This window comes from Rhincodon typus, chromosome 3 (genome assembly GCF_021869965.1).
Source record: "Rhincodon typus isolate 14 chromosome 3, sRhiTyp1.1, whole genome shotgun sequence".
In the NCBI taxonomy this organism is placed as follows: domain Eukaryota; kingdom Metazoa; phylum Chordata; class Chondrichthyes; order Orectolobiformes; family Rhincodontidae; genus Rhincodon; species Rhincodon typus.
Window position 1 is genome coordinate 95,532,436 of NC_063334.1, and position 26,863 is coordinate 95,559,298.

The 26,863-nt window shown below is 38.1% G+C and overlaps 1 protein-coding gene across 1 annotated transcript in view; it reads left to right on the forward strand.

Annotated features, from left to right (window-relative positions):
- fcho2 (FCH and mu domain containing endocytic adaptor 2) overlaps window positions 1-26,863 on the forward strand; it is a 154,328-nt gene that overhangs the window by 68,772 nt on the left and 58,693 nt on the right. Inside the window, exons 7-14 of the mRNA XM_048593807.1 lie at window positions 2,599-2,697; window positions 4,994-5,090; window positions 10,418-10,462; window positions 11,436-11,508; window positions 13,120-13,144; window positions 23,937-23,994; window positions 24,514-24,683; window positions 26,826-26,837. Of these exons, the coding sequence (XP_048449764.1) occupies window positions 2,599-2,697; window positions 4,994-5,090; window positions 10,418-10,462; window positions 11,436-11,508; window positions 13,120-13,144; window positions 23,937-23,994; window positions 24,514-24,683; window positions 26,826-26,837 (579 nt within the window). The remainder of the gene's footprint in view (window positions 1-2,598; window positions 2,698-4,993; window positions 5,091-10,417; window positions 10,463-11,435; window positions 11,509-13,119; window positions 13,145-23,936; window positions 23,995-24,513; window positions 24,684-26,825; window positions 26,838-26,863) is intronic.

Here is a 26,863-nt window from a genome sequence, read left to right on the forward strand (position 1 = left end):
CCCCAGAGCCCTACCCTGTTCCCATAACCCCTCATTTACCATGGCTAACCTGGCTAACCCACCTAACCTGCACATCCCTGGATGCTATGGGGCAATTCGGCATGGCCAATCCACCTAACGTACACATCTTTGGACTGTGGGAGGAAACCAGAACACCTAGTGGAAACCCACACAGACTCAAGGAGAATGTACAAATTCCACACACAGTCGCCCAAGGTTAGTGTCCCTGGGTCCCTGGTGCTGTGAGGCAGCAATGCTAACCACATTGCCACCATGCTGCCCCCTCGCATATGGATAGGATCGGTGAATTGGCTAAAATTTGGTAGATGGAGCGCAATGTGGCTCAGTGTGACATTATCCATTTTGTAAGAAGAATAAAAAGGCAACTTATTAAGTGAAGAGAAACTTCAGAATGCTTTGGAGCAGAGGGATCTGGTGTCCTCATTGCAAGAAACTAGTTTGCAGGTATAGCAGGTAATAAGGATGGCAAATGGAATTTTGGCATTAAATGCTCAAAGAATGAAGTATAAAATCATGGAAATGTTGCTGCAACTGTACAAGGCTTTAGTGAGATTGCACCTAGAATCTTGTTCTGGTCCCCTCTTTTGAGTAAGAATGTAGTTATATTGGAGGTAGTTCAGAGCAGGTTCACTAGATTAATTCCAAAGATAAGGGGGTTGTCTTATCAGGAGAAATTGAGCAATATCGGCCTATACCCACAAGAGTTTAGAAGAAATGTCAGAAGATCTAATTGAGGTATACAGGATGGTAAGGGGAATTGACAAAGTAGACATAGAGCAGATGTTTCTCCTTGTGGGGCAATCTAGAATGAAAGGTCATGGTTCATGAGTGGCAGATTTTAAACAGATGAGAAGGAATTACTTCTATCAAAGGATCATGAATCTGTGGAATTCACTACCCTGCAATGCATTGCCCACTAGGAAACTGAATAAATTTAAGGAGGAGATAGACAAATTAAAGGGTTATGGCGAGCATGCAGGAAAGTGGATTTGAGGCCAAAATGAGATCAGCCATGATCGTATTAAATGGCGGAGCAGGCTCCAGGGGTTGAATTGCCCATTCCTGCTCCTGGTTCTTATATTCTAATAAGAATATGTTAGACCCTTCTCTGGCTTTTATTTGTTCTCTTACCTAACTTGTCCCTCATCAGAGTTACTGAGTTAAACACATGTCAACATAATCAATGTGGGCCAGAATGAATTACACTATCACTTCTTGAATGAAGATTGAGTTTCACTTGCCGCTAAGTCTGAACAATCAGAAACTCAGCGCCTAGGCTCACATATGAAAATACTTGGACAAGAACTATCAATTGCCCTCGCATTTGAGGTCATGGCCTTATAATTTGCTGCTTTCAGGAGGAACAGGAAAACAGGAGACAGCATGGAATGCTGGGATTATGGAAAAAGTATGAACATCTATATGTTGTAATGACCTTCTTTAAGGCCACAATTAAAAATGAATCCTCTCGCTACAATGCAAATATTTCCATTTCCTGAACTAAGCATCAGTATAAACTCTCAATTCTGTGCTGAACAAGGCTTGTTTAATGCATTAGACTCAGGGCATGAGTTGTATTGTGCATAAATTTTTTGCATCTGTCTTCCAGTATAGGAAAGTGATTGATTGTCATCATATTGGTCTTTGTAGTATTTGAGTATAACCTCAAAGCGAAAGGACTTGTCCGCACCCATGGTATCAATGTCACCTTAAAATTATATTTAAAATGTAAGTCATTGGTGTTGGATTGATCATATTAACAAACCTACCATTAGGGAAGGAATACTGCTCTTAAAAGGGCAGTGTGAATGGTTACCAGGATAAAATCTTCTTTTTTTCTTTTTTTGTTTCTGAAGCTTACATACGGGCTTTTAGAAGGTATGTAAGAGATAGGATAGACGTTGGTGAGTGATGGTGTAAATGTTTTTTAAAAAAGTATTACATCTGCATTATGAATAGAAATTTTTAATCAGCATCATGATTTAGAATTTTGCTGTAAAAAGAACGACTGCTTGTTACTTTGTATTTGCTATGGGAATGGTTCTCATATTGGGTGATAATACATCTTCAAAGCTCGTAAGACCACCAACAATTCTTTTCCGCTGATCATAAGCAATTGCTTGCCAAGTCATTTAGGTTCTTTATATGGAGTGTAAACAAAATATGAAATCTTTTGTTTGAAGAGCAATTATGACAAATGGGTTTGGTCCCTAGCTGTTCACTATTTAACACTTCGTTCTCCAAGTTTCTGGATTCTCTAAGTAATATAACTGGAGGCTTAATAACACAAAATGACCTAGATTTTTCAGAGTCCTGATTTTATTTGCCTTTTGACTTTTTTTTGTTTAAACTGGGCCTACTAACTTATTAAACTTGTTCCATTTTGGATTTTTACATGTGACCTATTTTCTATTTGCTTTCAGTCTCTAATAGCAGCATCTCTCACACTGACCAATTAAATGCATATTTATTTTGTATTTCAGTCTTTTATATAAAATTTTTTGCTTTTTATTTAGATTTAGAACATAGAATTTCATTTTATTTTAAACATTGTTGTGGTTTTTGTTTGCTCTTTAGAAATTTCAGGAAATTGAAGAAGCTCATCTTAGGCACATGAAAGAAATATTGAGTTCTTTTGCACAATCGATAGAAGAGACTCACGTACAGATTGGTCAGGTATGTTAGCAGTGAAGCTAAATTACAAAGCATTTTAAATATGGCATCATTCAAAACATGATTTGCAAGAAAGTATGGAACAACTTTTTTTGAAAAATCCATTGATCAGGCTTCATTCAACAGATAAATTGTAGCAACTGCAGCTACGCAAGATGCAGTACTGCTGCTAGCTTCTGAATCCTTTCAATGTTGTAAACAAATTTGGAAAGTGACAGGTCCGTAAGATAATATAGTGGAGGCTAATGTGGTAATTAACATTCTAGTTATTGGAAGCTGTCAAAGCCACTCTTACAGTCATGGTCCAGTCCAGTGAAAGCTGGATAGTCAGTATTGTAACTATCTAACATTATACTTAGTTTTTGAAGATATCTGGTGGTCATGTGTGCTTTCTGAAAGCTTGCATTATCCATAATCTTTTCCGGCTCAATTGTTCAAACTGAATCTCATTGCCATCTTGCCATGTTCTCCAGGGTAATTTGGAATAAATGGGCAATAAATGCTGGTCTAGCCAGCAGGACCCACATCCTGTAAACAAACATCTTAAAAAACAGCTAAACAACAGATGCAGTATTTTACAGAGATAAGTGAGTTCATAACCAGTTGATCAGTTCAAAGTTCTACAGTCCTGCCAAATCCAATCATGAATGGTGGGACTATTAAATGTCTAAGACAAGTAGTGGGCTTTGGGAAAGTCTCCATCGTTGATGATGGTAGAGCCCAATATGAATGCAAAAGATGATGCTGAAACAATCAGTTATGTTCAGCTGAAAGTGCCGAGTGGATGACCACCACCTCCCGAGTGCCTAGCACCATAGATACAAGTTTTCAATTCGGTTCAATCTATATGTTGAAATGTTTGACCAAACTGAATGTTGCAAAAGTCATGGCCTGCAGCCATATCACAGCTGTAGTGCTGAAGACATGCTCCAGAACTAGTTGTATCTCTGGCTAAGCTGTCCCTATACGATACATCTACCTAACGATACATGAAGTTCCAAGGAATGTCCTGCCCACTAGAGGGACAAGTTCCATCTGGGTAATTGTTAGACCAGCCAACCAACTCCCAATTTATAGCAAAGTGATGAAAAGTGTCAATGTCTAAAAGGAGGAATTATTCACCAATAAGGTGCTGCCTGATGTACAGTTTGAGTTCTATGAGGATTATGCAACGTTACATCTCATTACAGCATTGATCCAAATATGGACAAAAGAGCTGAATGCCAGAAATGAAGTCAATGTGCCTTGACTACAAAAAATCACTTCACCGAGTGCAGCAGCAAAGAGGTTTTAGTAAAACTGAAGTTGATGGAATTTAGTAGAAAAGCCTTCAAATACTTAGCACAAATTTCAAAACAAAGTTGAGGTTATCTGAGGCCAATCGTCTTCACCTCTGGACATCGCAGCAAGACTTTCTAAGAACATTGATAAAGTGTGGACCCACAAATGTGAGGCAATAATCCTGTCCAACATGAGTGATTTTAACCATTTCCACTTGACATGCGATGATATTACCATTACAAAATCTCCTATTGTTAGCATCCTGAGGCGTCCCCAATGTTCAGAAACCCAACTGGACCAGGTATACAAATGTTATGGCTTCAAGAGCAGATCAAAGGTTTAGTATTCTGTGGCAAGTAATTTACTCTTGGTTGCTCAAATCCTTACTATCAACAAGGCATAGTTATAAATGTGCTAGAATAGTCTGTGCTTGCCTGAATGGGCATGGCTTTTAACAACACTCAGGAAGTTTAATACTGTTCATAACAAAACAGTCCACCTGATTAGCATACCATCCAGGACAAGGTTCCCTCTAAGCTGAGCAAGTTTTGTGCTTGGCAATTGGCATTTTGACATAGATTGCAGCATTGTCTTCCAATTCTAGAAGTAAGTGCCATGCACAAACCTCAGAAGCCTGTGCAGGAGGAAAATAAAATTAGAGGGAACTCTGAACCACAACCTTGTGTTTAACCCCTCCACTACTGCTCATAAGATATACCATTGCAATTAACCAAGATTTATTCATGAATCCTTCCAAAATCCCTAATCTCTATTAACCTAGAAAGACAAGGGCAGCAGACACAACTAAGTTCATCTCCAAGTCACAACAGTATTGTGGGAGTCCCACACCGCACAGATTACAGTGGAAGACTCACCACCACCTGTTTGAGGGAGGAGGAGTAAATAATTCCCTTGAAAATGATAACATATTAATAAGTACAATTAAAGAAAAACATTATTAAGGTCAGTTTCAGAATTTCAATAAATTTATTCATTAAAATAAATCCTCGATTTTTAGGTGCATGATGAGTTAGTACAGAACATGGAGAGCACTACAGTTGAGAGCTTGATACAGAAGTTTGCTGAAACAAAAGGCACTGGCAAAGACAGACCTGGTAAGACACAATATTGTCGTATATGTTAATGAGTTTGTTTTATTTTCCTGACTGAGATTAAAACAGTGGAACAATTTTTATTTGTATTACTGTGTACTCATTATGGTGCTGATTTTACCTTCAGCTTTTTGTGTTAAACTGTCCTACCTGGTTTTAGTGTCTCCCACAAGGGAAACATCTTCTCACTATCAGGCCATTTCCCTTTGGATACCATATGTTTTAGTAAGATCATATCTCATTCTTTTGAGTTCTAGTGGATACATGCCCAACCTGAGCAGCATTTCAGAGACAGTAAGGACTGAAGATGCTGGAGGCTAGAGTCCATAAATGTGGAGCTGGAAAAGCACAGCAGGTCACATGGCATCCGAGGAGCAGGGACGTCAGTGTTTCGGGCCAAAACCCTTTGTCAGGACTGACAAAGGGTTTCGATCTGAAACATTCATTTCCCTGCTCCTCGATGCCGTCTGACCTGCTGTGCTTTTCCTGCGCAGCATTTCCTCATTAGATAGCCCCTTCATCCTGGGAAACAGTTGAGTGAACCTTCACTGAACTGCTTCTAATGCTGTTGTATCCTTCCTAAATGAAGGAGACCAAATCTGTACACTGTTCACGTTACTCCATATGTGGTCTCACCAAAAGTAAGTGCTGATCTCTTGCTCAGCGGAGGAAATGTTTGCATTTGTGATCCATTGAACTGTACAGAATAAAAAGGCCTTAAAAATGCTGCAGGATATCATGCAAGCATACCTGCAGACTTGATGCACTTACATGGTGAAAATTCAGTAAACTGCAATGCTGATGAAATCATTTCTTGTAGAACAAAAAGACCTTAAATATGCTGCAGAAAATCATACAAGCATACCTTCAGACTCGATGCAGTTACATGGTTAAAAATTGAACTGTATATTGTGAAAGAAAGAAAGGTTTCTACTCATTGTAGAACTTTTCGTGACTATCGGATTGTCTCAATGTGCTCTACAGCCATTGTAGTGATTTTAAAGTATGATCATTGTTGTGATGCAAAGAAATTGTGATGTTGCAAATATGTTAGCCAAACTTACACACTGCAAACTCTTACAAAAAGCAGCGTGATAATGACTGGATGATTTTTTTTTGTGATGTCAACTGAGGGGTAAATAAGTATGGACCAGTGCACCGAGGACCATCTGCCCACTGTTCTTCAAAATAGTGCTAAAGTACATTTTACATCTAACTAACAAGGTAATTGGGGGTCAACTTAATGTCGCATCTGCAAGATGTTATTGTGAGCATTCCCATCCTCACTACTGCAGTGGAGTGCTACCTTTGATTTTGCGCTCAAGTCCTCAAGTGGGACTTGATCCTGAAGCTGTGGACCATTCCCAAATTAGAGACTTTTTAAAAATTATTTTTGGGAAGCGAGCATCACTGGTCCTAACTGTCCTGAAGAAGGTGGTGATTAGCTATCTTTCTGAACTGCTGTAGTCCGTAGGATGTAGGCACACCACAATGCAGTTAGGCAGGGAGTTTTAAGATATTGACCTGGCAACAGTGAAGGAGTGAAAAGATGGTTTCAAGACAGAATGGTGTGTTTCTTAGACCGTAAATGTAGGGGCAGAAGTAGACCTTTCAGGTCAATGCATCTATTCCACCATGCAATGGGATCTGGTTTATCTGATAGTCTTCAACTCCATTTCCTGCCTTTTCCCCATAACCCTTGATTCCCTGATTTAAAAATCTATCTATTTCAGCCTTAAATATACTCAATGACCCAGCTATATAGCTCTCTGCAATAAATAATTCCACAAATTGACTACCCTCAGAGGAGAATTATGCCCTGTGGTCCCAGACTCTCTCAAAAGGGGAAACCATCTTTATACATCTACCCTTTTCAAGTCCTCTAAAAATATTGCATGTTTCATAGAGGTCACCTTTCAGTTTTCTGAACTACAATATGTACTGGTCCAACTCACTCAACTGCTCCTCCTAAAGCACATTTGGGATCAGCCCAGTGAATCTTCTCTGGAACCTTCAGTCCAACCAGTCCATGTTTTCAAACTAAACTAGTCCCACCTGCTTGCGCTTGGCCTGTATCGCTCCAAACCTTTCCTATTCATGAACTTATCCAAATGTCTTTTACTGTTTTAACAGTACCTGCATCCAGCACTTCCTCTGGCAGTTCATTCCACATGCGAATACTCTCTGTGTAAAAACAAAAGAGTTGCTCCTCATGTCCTTTTTTAAATCTTTCCCCTATCACCTTAAAAATATGTCCCCTAGTTTTGAACTCCCCCACCCTATATATACTCTAAGGAAAATAACCCCAGCCTACCTAATCTCTCTTCAGAGGTGAAATGCTGCAGCCCTGGGCAGCATCATGATGAATCTCCTCTCCACATTCTCCAGTGCAACCGCATCCTTCCTATAATATGATGACCGGAATTGTGCAGAATACTCGAGCTGTTGCCTAATACTTTATACAGCTCTATCATAACTTCTCTGCTTTTTTGTTCAATACCTCAACCAATGAAGTCAAGCATCCCATATGCTTGCTTATCCACAACCCTGGTTGCGACCAAGGACCTGTGGACACGCAAACCAAGGTCCCTCTGATCCTCTGTACTTGCCAGGATTTTATCATTCGACGGTACTCCCTTGCTTGGTTAGTCTTGCAAAATGTATCACGTCACACTTTCCAAGATTAAACTCCATCTGCCACTGTTCTGCCCATCTAACCAGTCTGTCTAAATCTTATTGCTATTTACCATACCAGCAATTTTTGTATTATTTGTGATCTTGTTGATCAAACATCCTTCATTTGAGTCGGGATTATTAATTTACACCACAAATAGTTCTGAAGAAGAGTCATTGGACTCCAAACATTAACTTCCTTGCTCCCTCCACAGGTGGTGTCAGAGTTGCTAAACGTTTCTGGGAATTTCTGTTTTTTTATTTATAAATGCATCAAGGGCGCGTGCCTAGCACACATTTGTTTTATGATCCTGTATATCTGTATTTTAATCTTAATTTTGTCACACCTGTTTGGTCATGTTCAAGATAATAGTTTGTTTTATTACATCGAGTGAAAAGTGAAAAATTCAATTCTAAAAGTGTATGATTTACAGCATAAGGTTGTTACTGTTTAGTAGGGTGTCTGGAATTGTTTCCGTTTCTTACAGATAGGATACCTGTCACATCACACTAGTCAAAGACCTGTGTATTTTTTTAAAAAAAAAGTGTGGTTCTGTTGAAAAAGTATTTTTTGATCGCATTTTTGCTTTCATATATCAATTTATATATTGGAGTTTCTAATTTTTTTACTTAGCTTCTGAGTCCTAATGTAAAAAGGCTATATGTGCTTATTGATTTCCAGCTATTGCATTATTTCTTAAAGCTGTAATTTTCTGTTTTTTGTTTTAGAGATGAAAGGCATCAAACACAAATTAGAAATTGCTTGGATGTGTTTTCTGTATACAAAACTTGACCTTTTGTGAGCAAGCTCAACGTCTAAGTACCAACGGTTACCATTTGTTTTGACAGCAGAATTAATTGAGGCTAAAACATTTCAAATTCTTCTGTATCAAGCTGTTCATTAGGATTGCACTCTGGCTTCAGTGCTGTCAGAAAAATAACCTGTTTTGCCTTGATAAAACAGCAGAATGATGGTCGGTTCAGTGCTTTTTAAGAGAGAGGTTGAATAAACTTTCTGCTGCGGAAACAATTCAGAAGTGATGCACTGCACGGGGTGGGGGTCAGAATGTTCACTCACATCCAGCTGAGTTGTCAACTGGCTCTCAGCCAGGCACGCAAAGGCTTTGTTGCTTCCAGCAATGTTTGAAGCATACGCAATTTAAAAACTATCCTTTCATGCACGATTTCTTGACACAAAAACTCATCTCATTATAAAATTTGGTCTGTTGTGAGTTTATAGTTTTTGAACAATCACATTCTTAAAATTAAATTTAAATTTAAAATTTTGGTTGTGCCCACAGTGCAATAAATTTTGAATTTGAGGCAGTTTCAGCATAAATAACACTAAATGATTTAAAACAAAGATGGAACTAATAGGAACATTTCTAGTTAAAATAGCTATGGTGTATTTTTACTGAGAGCTTCATTTTACAGTCATAGAGATGCATTCTTACTTTTCAATCCCACTCCTAATGAAAAAATAAGATTTCCAATTGATGCGTATGGTCCTGCTTTAACTTATTCCTTATTCAAGTTTAAGATCATCAAAGTTTATTCTTTAAAGCTTTTTAACAATACCAGAAGATGTTGCTAAGACAAAAAAAGCAGCACAGCTCAGTAACATAGGGCAATAATTTTGGAAACTGTATTCAAGCAAAAATAGTGGGTCTTTTTTAACCCTTTACCAGCTACAATATTTCGGAAGATTCAACTGGTTAGTTTTATTCCTTTCTAATACTATTTTCCAGATAGATATACTGCACTCTACAGAATCAGAATGATTGCAGCGTCTTTGCTGTTTCGGTAAAGAAACTGTTCACCTAGTGCCACTCCACTGCCCTGCATTTTGTTCCTTTTCAGATAATGTTCCAATTATCTTCGAAAGCCTCAGTTAAATCTGTCACTGCCACACTCAGGCAGTGCATTCTAGATCCTAATCACTTGCTGCAAGAGAGAGGTTTTTCTCATGAGCAATTGCTTCTTTAGCTCATTACTTTAAATTTCTGCCCTCTGATTCTCCATCCTTCAATGAGTGGAAACCGTTTCTTCCAATCTACACTGTTCAGACCTTACATAAATTTAAATACCTGCATCAAACCTCCTTTCAACCTTCTCTAAATATAATGGTCCCAACGCCTGCAATTGCTAAAGTCCTTCAGTGGAGGAAATCTGCTGTCCTTACCTGGTCTGGCCTACATGTGACCCCAGATCCACAGCAACGTGGCTGACTCTTAACAGCCATTTGCTGTCTTGAGGTAAGCTAGTTGAAAAAATGTAAGGTCTACTCCTCTGGGTGCTCAGCTGTGTTACTGCCTAATAATGGGAGCAGGAAAATGAAGCAAATGTTGCCTTTGCATTATTCCTACCTGAGAAGAATAAGCTTGAAAGTTTTCTCTGAGAAGTCCAGAGGGCAACACAAAGGAATGGAGACCAATTACTGAGGGAACACATTGTGGAAGCAAAGCGCAGGACGTTCAGCTGTATAATTTCATCTGATCTCTTTGAAAATACATTTTATCCATTCAAAACTTTAATTTCCAATACACAAAACTAAGAAGTATTTTGACTAAATTGAAACATTCTGTTTACAAAACTGTGTGATGAATTTTGAAGGTAACTCAATTTTGAAGCTTCATGATTTGTTTTCTTAATTTTAGGACCTGTTGAATTTGAAGAATGTAATGTAACAAATGCTCTAGAAGGTAAATTTTCTGCTGCTAATAAATATATACAGTTCAGTAATCTTGCTTATGATTCATAATAGGATTTGATGTTTCCCAGGTTGTCTTTCAATATCCTAACAGCAACAATTCATCTCACTCCTCCGAGTTACAGACTTCCTTCTAAACCCGTACTGCCAAGACTAAGCCCTTTTTGCTCTTATTTCTACAGTCCCTTTTCTTTATTGATTTCTACATAGCATGCTGCACACAGCATATTTAATTGCCTCTGTTCTAATTTCTGCTCACCGGAGTTTCACACTTGTGCATGTCCTCCATATCAAAGGAGAAACCAAACAGTAACAAGACAAATAAAATAGTAGGGGAGAAAGAAACTGTTCATTGGCAAGAATCCAGAAGGAAGGGTGGTTTTAAGTTTTCAAAAAAATCTTTCTCATTCTCCTTTCTTTCTCTTTTGTTACCACCTTGCAGATCTCTCTAACATACTGCATCCTGTCCTTCCTTTTCAATTACCACTTTCTCCCCTCTTCCTACCACTGAGATTTAACTTTCTTTCCCGCCTATATTTATTCCTTTTCTGTTTTCTCCCCTGTACCATCTTGCCCCCCACACCTGCAAGAAAAAAGTACAATTCTTCCCTCTCTTTCTCCCCTTCCCATTCATTTCATATGTGTGCTCACCTTCTTCATTCTCTTTTCTCCTCCATTTATTCATCCTTCCTCTTCAGACAATCCAGCATGGCTCTAGCAACGTGGAAAGCCACCTCTCTGCATTTGAGACGTGAGAAATTATACTATAATAGAGATATAGAACAGTTTTAAAATGCTTATGTAATTCAGAGAAAACATTAAATAATTGTTTAATAACTAATGAGCAATTTGATTTTGGAGGTCCAACTGTATTCCCAGATAATTAAAGAAGTGTGTTTCTTTTTGCAAGATTCGATGTCATTTTAATTAAAATTGTTGATTGTTAAGCATTATTTGTGATGCAGGGGTGAAAAAGATCAAAAGAAAACCTTTTGGAATACCAGGACGGATAAAAAAAGAAAAAGATACAGATTCAATGTGAGTTTTTATTTTAATGGTACAATCAAATGTTCAGAAGATATAGATACTTCATATTCTTGAGGTTATGCAGTGTTTATAAGGATGTTCTAATGATATATTTTTAAGAGTTTCTTTTTAGCTGAAAGTCATACATTCTGTGGTATTATTGTTTTTCACCACTTCAAGCTTCTACAAAGAAAGAGGTTTCTGGAATTTTGTCACTTGTGATGTTAATTAGAGTCCCTTTTATGTCACTGTTATTCCCTGGAATTTCCACAACTCCTGGCATGAGGGAATAGCAAATAACAGCTTTAAAGATAAATTTGTTAAGCTACCTTGGGAAGACTGTTTTAAACTTGGGTCTCCTTGACCTATTTGCCTCAGTAAATCTGTAAAAGATTTATTTTGTCACCATTGGCTTTGTAGGACGTACTAGAAGGGGATAAGGCACTTATAGTGAATGAGAACAGATCCTAATTACAGCTGGCATTCAAATTTTGTCTTGTAAGGACTCTTAAAACTGATCCAGGCCTGTTGTAGAAGAGAGGCGATAGGAAATTGTCCACCAAGCTCTGCAAGTTCTTATTTCCTCAGTCTTTCTTCCCTTTGATAATCTGAATTTTTAACCCCATGCTTGACATTACATCATTTTGTTCCTTGTAATTTATTCAATCATCTGCTTTAGAATTTTCATCTTTTGTGATGTTTGATTTGTGGGCCTTTTCTAATGTTGCGTATACTTAACAGCTTTACTGTAATATACCTGGCTTGCAATGCCATCTAAACAAAAAAACTGTGGAATGGGATGATATCTGGAAGTGAATCCAAAGCAATAATTCTGTCTTGGTTTCGGTGAATTTTCACTTATAGTTTTATGCAGTCATAGCTGTTTAATGGAATACTTGGCTAACAACTCATTTATTATATAATTATCACATTTCTTATTAAACTATAGCTTTTGCATCATCTCAATGAAAGTCATGCATGATCAGTTTAAATGTTTTGTTTGTTCTATTGTCTTTCTCAATGCAGTCCTCCAATTATTGTAATATCTGTGGATTGAAATCCAGTTCCTTCCTTTTCCTTTCTCAAAAGATTTTAGAAATGTAAATCCTTTATGTATGAAATATGTTTTATAAATAGTACAGATAAAAAAAATCACAAACTCTATAGTGTGGAAGCAGGCCATTCAGCCCATTGAGTCCACACCAACCGTCCAAACAGTATCCCACCCAGACCCTATCCCTGTAACCCTGTATTTCTGATGGATGATCCACCTCGCTTGCACATCCCTGGACACTATGCGCAATTTATCATGGCCAATCCACCTTACCATCACATCTGCAGACTGTGGGAGGAAACTGGAGCCCTGGAGGAAACGTACGCAAACTCCACAGACAGTCACCTGAGGCTGGAATCGAATGTGGGTAGTAGTGCTAACCACTGAGCCACTCTGCTGCCCCTACACACTTTTCTTAAAATTGAGAGAAAAGTAACACGTGACATTCACGAAGTATGAATATACTTTCTAACAATATTGCAAATGTTGCTAGATTGTTTGAAATACTTTTTTTTTTTGTTTTTGATTCAAATATTTGGAACGGTTACTTTTTTTTGTTCCTTCCACAGGGAATCTCCAGATGCTGATTCAGTTGTAAGTAAATCATGCAAGGCACAAATCTAATTATAGACAGTTTTTGGTGATTTAAATAAAAGTTTCATTCTTCTGGATACTATACCACTTTGATAAAATGTTGCATGTATGCTGCAGGAACAGAAATATCCATTTGTAATGTTTGAGTTCACTTCATGAGAACAACTCATAAATCAGTAATTCAATAATGTATTCAGTAAATAGCTCACTAAATTGACCAACTGAACATACAGCATCTTGATTTGCATATCGATGACCATATGCTAGAGGTTTTAAATGCTATGCAGTTTTCAGGCAGCTACTTTTTGTGTAGGTGTATTTCAAAAGTGTTATTGTTCATTTCGATGGTACACAAGAAATACAAGCCATGTATGTTATTTCTGTAAAATATATTTCTAGGTAGAAAGAACTTAATACAAACTACACTCCCTCCAACTTTTTTCTGCCACTGTGTAGATCTCTGAAGTATTTGGTAGCAAAGACTTCTGGAACCATGCATCTTGTGTGGACCCTCTGAGCAGCCGTGCAGCTTAGAGGGAATGTCAGATACAAATATCAAAACAAAATTTCAACCTACTTCACACCACTATCCCTTACAGTGACTCAATCCCAAAGAAATATCACTGCTATCTTAACTCTTTAATTTTCTACTTGACTAACTCCTTTCAGTTTCTTTTCCTTGAACTGTGGAAAGAATTTTATGATTTTGATCTGGATCTGATGGCATGAACTTTAGACAATATTGATGGCCTAAACTTCCATCAGTTTTAACAACTTGAAGATTTCTATCCGTAATTATTTGCTTGAATGCTCGCAGGATTAGAAAACACAACTACTGAAGGTGACTGGTACACCTAAATTTAACCGAAATGAAAAGACTCCAACAAAGGGAAAATCCTTTTCCCTTTTGAACTAAACTTGTACTCCTTTCTGAAATGAAGTTACGACAAAACTAATTGCTTAGTTCTCTTTATTTATAACATAACATTCATGTCATAAACTCAAAAGCATCATCTTCTGTGTTAATACTGCAGTGATCCACCAGCACGTGACAGTAATCATATACTGTCATAGAACTGATGCACTTAGGTCACTATTCCAGAATTACTTTTTGACCTTTAAAACAACCTTCACGGAACTAATTAGAACCAAGTGATGTTTCTGAAGGTTTTTCTCCCCCAAGGCGTGGAAAAATCAGAGGAAAAAAAAATTACCTGATCTCCTAAACTGCAAGTCTAATGCAAAACTACTTATTTTGTTAACACATAAAATTCTCCCAGAGAAAACAAAAACCCATTATTCACTTTTTTTTTCTTTATTCATTCACGGGATGAGAGCGTCCCTGGCCAGGCAGCATTTATTGCCCATCCCTAATTGCGCAGAGGGCAGTTAAGAGTCAACCACATTGCTCTGGGTCTAGAGTCAAATGTAGGCCAGACCAGGTAAGGATGGCAGTTCCTTCCCTACAGGACATTAGTGAACCAGATGTGTTTTTCCGATAATCGACAGTGGATTTATGGTCATCGTTAGATTCTTAATTCCAGATATTTTATTGAATTCAAATTCCACCATCTGCCATGGCGGGATTCGAACCCAGGTCACCAGAATGTTATCTGGGTCTCTGGATTAAGAGACCAAAGATAATACCATTAGGCCATCTCCTTCCCCAGACATACACTTATACATTTTAAAAGAAATCACCATGGCTAAAGAAATGCTTGCAAGTTAGTTAATCGTTAAACACCTTCAGACACCCAGAAAACCCATATGCAGCAAGTTCAAATTCAAAAACCCAAGCATAAAAATCAATGATGTTAAAATTTATATGAACGGCACACTTTGAAGACGAGGTGCATAAATATTCAAAGAATGGTGTTATTATAATTTATTTGATATTAGTACAGCATAACTATAAATTTTGACCAATCTAATGCTTTATTTTATGATTCAGCTCATAGACTTTCCTCCTTACAGTATTAGTAAGAACTTTTGAAGAAGGGTCCACACCCAAAACGTCAGCTTTCCTGCTCCTCTGATGCTGCTTGGCCAGCTGTGTTCATCCAGCTCTACACCTCCTTACAGTATATTGTCTTCACGACTGTGATAGATAGAGTTAGCAGACTTCTGTGAGCCAATGAATAGTACCTTATTTAGGGGAGGGTAGACAATTAGACTGCTTGATGTGCAATTAATAACCACAATATTTATTCCTCTGCATTTATTTTTGCATATGATAAAATTGAAAAAGAAGTGACTGTGTACATAGCTGTTTTAAAGAAATTGCATAATCATGATGGACTAAATATATTTTAAGAAGAATACTCTTTATTGCTACTCTACAGAAACTTTATTGCTTTATTTTGTGTCTTTCTTTTTATTTAAAAAAAAAAGTTACCTATGCACTTTGCATCTTCTGCTAGAGCCTCATAGTGATGGCTACTGAATATGTAGGTCTGGATTTCAATCTAGAGATTCAGCATGTATTTTGGGTTGAGGGAGCTGTTGCTGCTGGTTTCCTTCAGAATTATACTGCAGAGTTTGTTTAAGTATTTTAAAATTTATTTTTGGGACGAGAGTGTCACCGGCAAAGCCAGAATTTATTGCCCAAATTGCCTGTGAGAAGTTGTTGTGTGAGCAGTCTTCTTTGAATCACTGTAATCCTGTTTTAAAGTGTGATGTCCAGAATTAGAACACAGTACTACAGTGAGGTTGAACCCAGTGGTTTATAAAGGTTCCTTACTTTTGTATTCTAAGGGGCATGTATTTAAAGTAATTGGTTGAAAGGTTAGAGGGAAAATGAAGAAAAATGTTTTCACCCAGAGAGTGGCAGCGGCCTGAAACTCTCTGCCTGAAAGAGTAATGGAGTTAGAAATCCTCAGTCATTTAAAAAGTACCTAGAAACGTGGGAGTGCTGTAACTTTGCAGACCTGTGGACAAAATGCTGGAACTTTGGATTAGGATGGGTGACATTTGAGGTTCAAGATGATCTGGGTGAATAAGTAGGAAGAAGCTGTTCCCTTTGGCTAAAGGTTGAAAACCAAAATACATCAATTTAAGTTAAATGTCAAAAGTACCAAAGGTACAAAGGGCACAAGTTTGCAGACAATCCAAAACTTGGAAATGTTGTAAATAATGAGGAGGATAGTATAGCACTTCAAAAAGGCAGACAAGTTGGTGGTATGGGCAGAGAAGTGACATATAAAATTTAATACAATGAAGAGTGAAGTGATTCGATCAGTATGAAAACCACAGAGGCAATGCAAAACAAAAGATATAGTTTTAAAGGAGACACAGGGACAGAGGAGCCTGGCTGTATATATGCATACGTCATTGAAGGTGGCAGCTTGAGAGCGCAGCTAATGAAGTGTACAATATGCTAATATGTATTAGTAAGGATATAGAATACAAGAACAAAAGAAGTTATGTCCAACCAGTTATCTATAAATTACTAATTTGGTCTCAACACAAGTATTCGGCCTCAATTAAAGTCTTGTGTCTGGTGCTGGACATCACATTTCAGGAGGGACGTGCTGAAAAGTTTGACACAAATGGTTTTGGGTGAGGAACTTCACTTACATAGATTGGAGTAGTTGATTGAACCTGTTCTCCTTGGAGAAGAGTGGGTCGAGGGGAGATTTAATAGTTATCTAAAAATAAGGGACATGAGAAACTTCCTTTTAGTGTAAGTATTGAGAACCAAAGGGGACAGATTTAAAATAGTTGGCAAATGAAGGAATGGTGGCATGAGGCAAATCAATTTTCTCACAGCAGCTTTTGAAATTCTGAAATACATTGCCTGATATTGTGATGAGGCAGAGTAAGTTGAGACTTTCAAGAGTGAATTGGATCATTGAAAAGGAAATACGTGCAAGGTCATAAGGAAAAGGCTGGGCGTGATGTCAGTTAAACTGCTTCTTCCCAGTGTCAGCACAGTCATGACCATCTAAATGGCCTCCTTCTGTGTAACTATTTTGTGATTTTTTTTTTTTTTTTTTTTTGAAAAACTTTCTAATGTAGTATGTGATTAGGATAATTATTTACTCCTCCTAATTCACACATTTGCAAAAATGTAGGAAAGGTGAGCTGATGACCAAGGGAGTCCACAACCAGGGATCACAATTTAATGGATAGGCCATTTAGGACTGAGATGAGGAGAAATTTCTTTACCCAAAGAGTGTTGACCCTGTAAGATTCTTTGCCAAAGAAAGCAGTTAAGGCCAACACAAGGAAGAGTTAGAGAGTCACAGAGTCATACAGCATGGAAACAGACCCTTCGGTCCAACTAATCCACGCCAACCGTGTTCCCAAACTAAACTAGTCCCATTTGCCTGCAATTTACCCATATCCCTCCAAACCTTTCCTATTCATGTACTTATCCAAATGTCTTTTGGACTGTGGCTTGAGTGTGTGCATGTATTCATGCACGTCTGAAGGAAAAGGTCTAATCCCTCCCATCCCCAGTACCTTTCTCAGGAGTGTTAATTTAAAAAAAAAACCCACATACTTACAGAGCCTCATGTAAATTTTAAGGTGTTTCCTGAATTTTCAATTCTGACAATTTACTGGTTAAATTTAATCATTACCTAGAATTTATGCAAAAATTATTCTAACTGGTCTCTGATCTATTGCACCACCTTTTTTAAAGAGCAACTACTACCTAGTAAATTAATATTAAAATCAAAAGGAGTGGTCATGTGGGAAGACCAAGAACTGACACTTACAATCCAGCCTACAAAAATGTAGGGAATATACTATGAAACATGATTATGGATCACAGTACTAGGTGACAGCCAATTAAAGCCATTTCCATGCTGCTAGTTCCATTTTAAATGTTGTGATTGTACCTGCATCCACCACATCCTCTGGCAGTTCATTTCATGCAGGAACCATTCTGTTTTTTAAAAAAAAAGGTTGCCTGTCATGTCCTTTTTAAAACTTTCTTATCTTACCTTAAAAATATGTCTCCTAGTTTTGAACTCCCCCACCCTAGAGAAAAGATCCTTGCTGTTCACCTTATCTATGCCCCTCATGATTTTATAAGCCTCTATAAGGTCAAAACTCAACCTCCTACGCTCCAGTGAAAAAGGTTCCAACCTATTTTTGTGACTCAAACACTCCATTCCTGATAAACATCTTGGTAAATCTTTTCTGAGCCCCCTCCAATTTAATATCTTTCCTATAGTCTGGTGACTAGAACTGCACACAGTACTCCAGAAGAGACTTCACCAATGTCTTGTAAAACCTCAATATGATGTCCCAACTCCTATGCTCAAAGACCTGAACAATGAAGGCAAGCATGCTAAATGCCTTCATAACCCTGTCTACCTGTAACGCAAATTTCAAAGAATTATGTACCTGAACCGTTATATAACACTACTCACGATCCTACTATTATTTATACAAGTCCTGCCCTTGTTTGCTTTACCAAAATACCTCCTATTTATCCAAATTAAGCTCCATCTGCCACTTCTCAGTCTGTTGACCCAATTGATCAAGATCGCTTTGTAATCTTAGATAACCTTCTTCACTGGTCACTACCACCAATTTTGGTGACATCCACAAACTTACTAACCATGCCTCCTATATTCTCATCCAAATCATTCATATAAATGACAAATGAAAGTGGACCCCATACAGGTCCCTGTGGAACACTGCCAGTCACAGGCCTCCAGTCCAAAAACAACCCTCCTCCACCACAGTTGGTCTCCTACCATTAAGTCATGGAGAGGAAGCAAGAACGGAGTACTGATTTGGATGTCCAGCCATGACCATATTGAAGGGCAGAACAGGCTTGAAGGGCTGAATGGCCTGCTCTGTCTGTTTTGTGTTTCTGTTTTCAGGACTCAGGGTTAGGGAAGAAATTTTGGACTAACAGAACTTGTCTTGCAGAGACCTGACAAAGACAAGGGACCAAATAGCTTCCATTAAAACAACGATCATTCTATTATTCTGAAATTTGACCCATCAACATTATTTCAGAGTCCTGATGCTGTGTGACTTGGAAATAAACTTGCATGGAATGGTGTTTCTGTGAGCCTGATGCATTATTCTTTGAGTTACAGATTTGGAACGTGCTGTCAAAGGAACCTTGGTAGTTGCTGCATGCATCTTGTGGTTGGCACACTCTGCAATGAAAGGTAGCCTGTAACAGTGGTGGTAGATGTTTAAGACTCTGGATGAGGTGCCAGTGACGTGAACAACTGCTTTGTTCTGGATGGTGTTGAACGTGAGTGTTGTTGGAGCTACAGTTGTTCAGGCAAATTGGAAGTGTCCCAGAAAATTCTTGACTTGTGACTTACAAGTGGTGTAAAAACTTTGGGAAGTCAGATAGTTAGAGATTTTCTGCAAATTCCCAACCCTTGTTGTTGCAGTCCTTTCGTGATTGGTGCAGTTAAGTTTCTGGTGTCCCTTGGGCTGTTGATTTTGGAGGATTCAATAATGGTAATGCTATTTAAGTACACATGGGTTCTATCTTGTTGGAGATGGTCTTTGCCTAGTAGAAATGTTTGTTGCCCTGATCAAATCAAAATAGTCCCTGCTGACACATACTACTTTGTTATCTGAGGAATTGGGAAAAGTTATGATAGATTAGGAAAGATTGATGCACAAAGGTACCTAATACACTGATCATTGAAAGTAAGCATCAGATATAGGAAATATTTAGGAAGGCAAATGGTATGTTGGCCTTCATTGCAAGAGGATTTGAGCACAGGAGCAGGGAAATCTTACAGCAGCTGGGCAGGGCCTTGGTGAATCCACACCTGGAGTATTGTGTGGAGTTCTTATTTCCTTGCCAAAGAGGGAGTGCTGCAAAGGTTCACCAGACTGATTCCTGGGATAGTGGGTTTGTCAAATGAGGAGAGTTTGGGTTGACTGGGCCTGTATTCACTAAAGTTTCGAAGAATGTGAGCAAATCTCAATGAAATGTAAAAGCATTCTGACAGGGCTGGGTAGACTGGATGCAGATCCAGAACAAGGGGTCACTGTGTGAAGTACCTATGAAATTCTCGATCACAGAAGATTGCGGAGATGAAATCATGAAATAATTTTAAGAAAGAAATAGATTTCTAGAAGCTAAAGGTGTCAGCGGTATGGGGAGTGCATTGGAGTATGATGTTCAGATAGAGAATCAGCCATGATCATGTTGAATTGCAGAATAGACTATGTTTCTATGAATTGAGCACTGCAACCACTGCAAACCTCCACTTCTGACCAAATGATGGAAGAAATGTCGTTGTAAGCCAATTAAAATGGTTGAATCTAGGATAGTCCCTTTAAGAAATCTCTGCATCTGTAACCTGGGTCCGAGAAATGTAGAGAAGGCAGGTTCGGTCAAGGCATTCAAGAGGGCATTAGATGGTTATTTAAATAGAACTAATGTGCAGCATTACATGGAAAGAACTGGAGAATCACACAATGACGTAGCACTCATTCACAGAGTTGGTGCACAATAGGTCTCCTGACCTGTAATGATTCTGTGGTCAAATGTTGCTTTAATGTCAGGGGTACACCTCACTTCTGGAATTCAGTGCTTTTGTCCATGATTGGTCTAAGGCTTTAAAAAGGCCTTGAGTTAAGTAGTTGAGGAAGAACCCAAAATAAGTATCAATGATTGGGTTATTGTTGAGTAATACAGCTTGATAGAACTGTCAAGAGCAAACTTCTATCACATTCTTGACGATTGAGAATAGACTAATGGGCCTTGATTGGATTTTTATGGCTTTTTGTGCACATGATATTACTGGGCAATTTTTCACACTTTTAGGTAGATACCAATGCTGTATCTGGAATAGCTTAGCTAGAGGCCTGCCTCATTTTGGAGCAGAAGTCTTCAGTATTATGACCACAATGTTGTCAGGTCCTGTAGCCTTCTCTGAATCACTTGAACTTGACTGTTTCTTGACATCACCTGTCATGTCACAGGCAGCCTAGTAGGCTGGATTTCATTTGGGGATAGAGGTGTTGTAGAAATTGGGAGAAAGCGAGGCTGGGATAGGTGAGACTGCACGGGGACTGGAAGAAGAGAAGGTGTATTCAGTCCTGATGTGGGAGTGGGATTGGATTAGTGAAGGACAGGAGATGGGGGAAGTCACAGAATTTCAGGATTGTTACAACACGGAAGGAGGACATTTAGCCCATTGTGCCTGCACCCTTCTATTACTTAGTGCTAATTTCTTGCCTTTTCCCCATGTCCTGCACACCATTTTTTTCCCAAGTAATCATGAAATGCCTTCTTGAATGTCTCAATTGAACCTGCCTCCATAATATTTACAGACAGGGCAATAATTACTCACTTTCTTCCATTGCCCTTGCTTTGTTTGCACATCACTTTAAACCTATGCCCACTTTCTGTTTTTTTTTTAGCTCTTACAAGCAGGAACAGCTTCTCCCTATCTACTCTTTCCAGCCTGCTCATGATTTTGAAAACCTCAATCAGATCTCCTCTCAGTTTTTTCTCCAGGGAGAACAATTTCTTAAGCCCATCATAACTGAATTTATCATAGCTGGAGCCATTCTTGTAAGTTGCTTCTATACTCTTTCCAGTGCATTCACATTTTCTTATAATGTGGTGGCCACAACTGTGAATTATACTACAGCTGAGGTCTCGCAAGTGTCTTGTACAAGTTCAACATTACCTTACTGCTTTTGTACTCTGTGCCTCTATTAATAAAGCTGAGAATACTATATACTTTATTTGCTGCTCTCTCCACCTATCACTTCAATGATCTGTGCCATATGCACCCTGCTGTTGCACCACCTTTAGAATTGTACCCCCTATGTTATATTGTCTTTCAAGTTTTTCCAACCAAAGTGTATCACCTTCTATTTCTCTCAGTCCTTTACTTTCAGCCACCTATCCACCCACTGCTCCAATTTTTGGTTGTCCTTTTGGTGTTCCACACTGTCTTCCTCACAGTTTGCAGTTCTTTCAAGTTAGTGTTATCTGCAAACTTTGAAATTGTCCACTTCATACCAAGGTCCTGATCATTAATATATATCAGAAAAAACAAAGGGTCCCAGTATTGACCCCGGAAACTCCACTACAAACCTTCCTCCAGCCCGAAGATGTCCATTGACCATTACTCTCTGATTCCAATTACTCAGCCAATTTTTAATATTTTGTATCCATGTGGTTTTTATATCACACCTTATAACTTTCCTCCAGTCTTTTGTGTAAAAAAATTCCAGATTCATTAATTGAATTCAAATTCACCATCTGCTGTGGTGGATTTGAGCCCACGTACCCTAGATCATTTTCCTGGACCTCTGGACTGCTGACCCAGTGACGTTGTCAAGACACCACCTGCCACAGTGAGGTAGTAAGGTCCCAGTTGGGGATGTGTGGTATTAGCAGTTGTTTCGATGATACTGGAGTTGGGAGGAGGTAGATGGTGTAGGTAAGCTTTTTGGGCTTGGAGGAAACGCAGCCCTCCTTGACTATAAGTGATGCTATACTTTCACCTAGCCTCAGCTCTTTTCTTTCAACTCTCCAAACTACAGAACTCCCCAGGCTGTGAGAAACTGGATCATCTGTGTTTAAAAATTGAATAACAGTTAAAATGAAGGCAAGCAGCATGACTGAAATACTTGAATAACCAACCTGTTTCCCAGAGACCAGTTAATTGTTTGCTACTTATTCTGCTTGATTCTAATCAAAAATATGCAGGTTTCAGTATTTACACCTCTGAAATGATCCAAACTCATTCAGATTTGAGATTTGAAAGTCAACTCTCAGTCTCTGACATTTCCACACTTGTTCTCTTCTGGTCTCCAATGAGTGTGGTCTCTGCCAGAAGGGTCTGCTTAATGGCAGGAAAACTATCTAATTTAATAGAACAAACAGAAATAGTGTATTGAGTGGTAAGAAATTGGGAAGGAAAGGAACCAGAGTTGACCTTTTTATTGTGGGAGAATTTTAGTATAGGAGTGAGGAAGTCTTGGTGAGGCCATACCTGGAGTATTATGAACAGTTTTGATTCCCTCACCTGAGGAAATGTATGCTTGCCATAGAAGGAGTACAAAGGAAGATCACCAGACTGATTCCAGGGATGAATGTATTGTCCTATGAGGACAAGTTATGGAGACTGCCTATTTTCTCAAGAGTTTAGAAGAATGAGAAGTGATCTCATTTCAGCATACAAAATTCTTACAGGGCTCAACAGGGTAGATGCGGGAAGAATTTTTTCTCTGGCTTGGTGGGGTGTCTGAAACCAAGTGTCTCAGTCAGGAAATAAGAGGCAGGTCGTTTAGGAAAGATGAGGATGAATTCCTTCAATGAGGTTGATGAATCATTAGAATTGTCAGTCAAACAGGGTTGCAGAGGTACAGGCATTGAGAATATTCAAGACAGAGATTGATTGATAGATTTCTGGATATTACAATGATAGTGTGGCAAAATGCATTGGGGTTCAAGATTAGCCATAATGTAGTTGAACAGCATAGCAGACTTGATCGGCTGAATAACCTACTCCTGCTCCTGTTTCCTATGTTCTCAATACAGCTGACCAGGATATCATAGAAATTTGTTGCTCACCTGTTTCACAAATTATTTTTTAAACATCTTAAATTGCATAAGGAAGAAAATAACGTGCACAGTAGATTTACTGTGTAGCACAGCACCTTCAACAGTTTATGGTACAGTACTTGCATTTAGTTTTATAGTATGCATAGAGCTGGAAGTGCCTTTATTGATATAAAAGGTTTGCTTATAATAATTGGCAGAGTTTTTAGTCTTATACAAAATTGGTTTTCATGGTTGGTTAACAATTGTGTCTTTCTGTTTTTTCAATAGAATATTCCTGAGGTGGATGAAGAGGGTTACTGCATCAAACCAGAAGTGAACCAAATTAATATCCTTACGTATGACATTAGATGATTCAAGTTATCTTCATTTCGTTAATACTTTGGGGTAATCAATGAGATACAAAATGAAAATAAGACAGATTACTACAGGAATTAGCTGCTATTTTTGTATTTCAGGCACACAGCTCTTTCGACTGACTACATATCATAGGAAGGTTACATAAAAAGAGAACTTTATTTCTCGCTGGCACTTCAATACAATAATCAATCTTGAAATGTTAATTGTTTGGAACAAAATCTGTTGGAAAGTAAAAGTATGCTAACATCCTACATAATTAGATTGGATTATAGTGAAGTGCCACAAGATGTGCAAAGATGCTTTATGTTTCTCTCTTCTAAACACCTTTAGTTGTTTGGAATTCAAAGTTAATATTCATTTCATGCCTACATACTATGGCAAAAAGGATTGGACATGCTTTTGTTCATTGAAGTGTTAAACCTAGGCTAATGTGAGAGCCTATTTGCAATCATTAAAGTGTGGTTTTTCTCCCTTGACTAATGAAAACATGCCAAAGAGAACAATTTCTACTCATCAAGTGATTCAGGCTCTGAGGATGAGGAACCCAGGAAATTCCATGTGCAAATCAAACCTGTGCAACCAAATAATGGTACTAACCACACGTTGGAAGAATTGAAAGCATCCATTGGGAATATTACACTTTCTCCATCCCCATCTGTAAGTAATATTTTGATCTTATTTGGTAATGATATTGTGAAGCCCGCTTGGGTATTTCTAAAGTATATTAAAATATTAATTTAGTTTTTGGAGGACCATTGAAAATCTGTATAAAAATGTTCAGTTTATAATGTTAAATGATAATAACTTCTAGTTTTTTGTGTATTGTTGTTATGGTATTGCATAACTTTGGTAGCCTGATTTGTTCATCAGAAGGCAGAGTTCCCCATGGATGATGGTGACCAAACCACCATGATCGGCTGACTTACTCCAAATTAGTCTCCTTATTTAAAAGAAAGCTCCTTTCATGCAGTTAGAATTCAGGGAAGAATTACTAGACTAATACCTGGAATGGGTGAGTTGACTGATGAGGAAAGGTTGGACAAGCTGGGCTTTTATCTGCTGGAATTTAGAGTGAGAGACAACTTGATTGAAGCATACAGGATAATGAAGGGTCTTGACAAAGTGCACATGAAGAGGATCTTTCTTGTTGCGGAAGATGTAGGTCTAGGGATCACTGTTTAAAAATACTATGTTGCATGTTAAGGCAGAGAAGAAGAGACTTTTTTTTCCCCCCCCCTGAGGTTTGAAAGTATTTGAAACTTCCTCAGAGGTGGTGGAAGCAGGATCTTCAAATGTTTCCAAGGTCAAGGTCGATAGATCCGTAACAAACCAGGGGATTAAAGGTTATTAGGGTAGGTGGGAATGTGGAGTAATCAAATCAGCTATGAGCATATTGAATGGCTTAAGATGTTTACTTCTGCTTCTAATTCATATGTTTGTAAGAAATGCAATAACTATGTTACGTCTTCCAGTTGAATACATTTTTTAAATCAATCTGATAAATGCTATGACACTTCTTTGTTTCTTGCTGTGAAGGGTCATAGCATTAATTCAATATAAATTGAAGCTAAAGATGAAATTGGATACCTTGCGCCATATTATATTGACTTTTTAGGGATTAAATAGTGCAATCTGGTGAATGTCTAATCTGTTTTTCAATACTTGTTCAAGTTTGAATTGAATTAGACTCTCTGAAATTCATCTTAAATGAGGTGTTTCATAGTTACCGTGCATCTTTTAACCCATTATGATTCTGGCACAGCCCATCTTTTTTTTTATGCCATTCATGAGCTTCACATTAATTTACATATAAACCACCAAACTCTGCACTTCAAAACAGTCCTAATTTGAATGCAATAAAATCATGCAATTAAATTAACACTGAAAAGGCCCCCAGTTTCTGCCAGGAGACGGAGCACATCTTTCCAATCTTTAATAAAATTGCACTTGTGTATTTTGAGTAATTAGCTCAAGAGAATTTGTTCTGTTGATATGAGGATTGGGACTGAAGAGTGAAAACGGAATCTATAAAATAATGAATGTTTGTGTTAATAATGGAAACTATGACTTTTTAATATCAATAGTAAAATTAGTCCATCAAGCTTAATATTGAGCTGTGTATAATCAATACATAAGCCTGAAGGCCAGTGGAAAAATTCTCAAGATCCTGAAGTTTTTTTTTCCATGAAGAACACCTTTCACTCTTTTGGATGCTTTACTTGACCTTTGGCTTATTTACCGACTTTAGTTTACCTTACCTACTGGCTGCAGTACTCTTAATTGAAGGCTAGAAATATTGTTGAGTATTTATATAACTGTAAAAATTTTTTTTATAGAATCATACAGCACAGAATCTCAGACCCTTTGGTCCAGCTTATCTGTGCTGACAAGGCATTCCAATCTGATTTAGTCCCATTTGCCAGCATTTGGTCCATATCCCCCTCAACGCTTCCTATTCATACACCCATCCAGATGGCCTTTTAAATATTGTAAGTGTACCCGCCTCCACCACTTCCTCTGATAGCTTGTTCCATACGTGCACTACCCTCGGGTAAAGAGGCTACTGCTCAGGTCCTTTTAAAATCTTTCCCCTCTCACCTTAAATCTATATCCTCGTTTTGGACTCTCACCATCCTAGGAAAAAGACTTGGCTATACACCCTAACCAAGCCCCTCATGATTTTGTCAACCTCTATCAGGTCAGAAATCTGCCTTTTGATGTAAATGTATTACTATGTAATTCTATAGCTGAATGATTAAATTATTCTTTTGATTTTCATCTTTTACATGCTGACTTCAGAGGCATAGCCCGGTAAGTAAGTATTTCATCTTTGATGG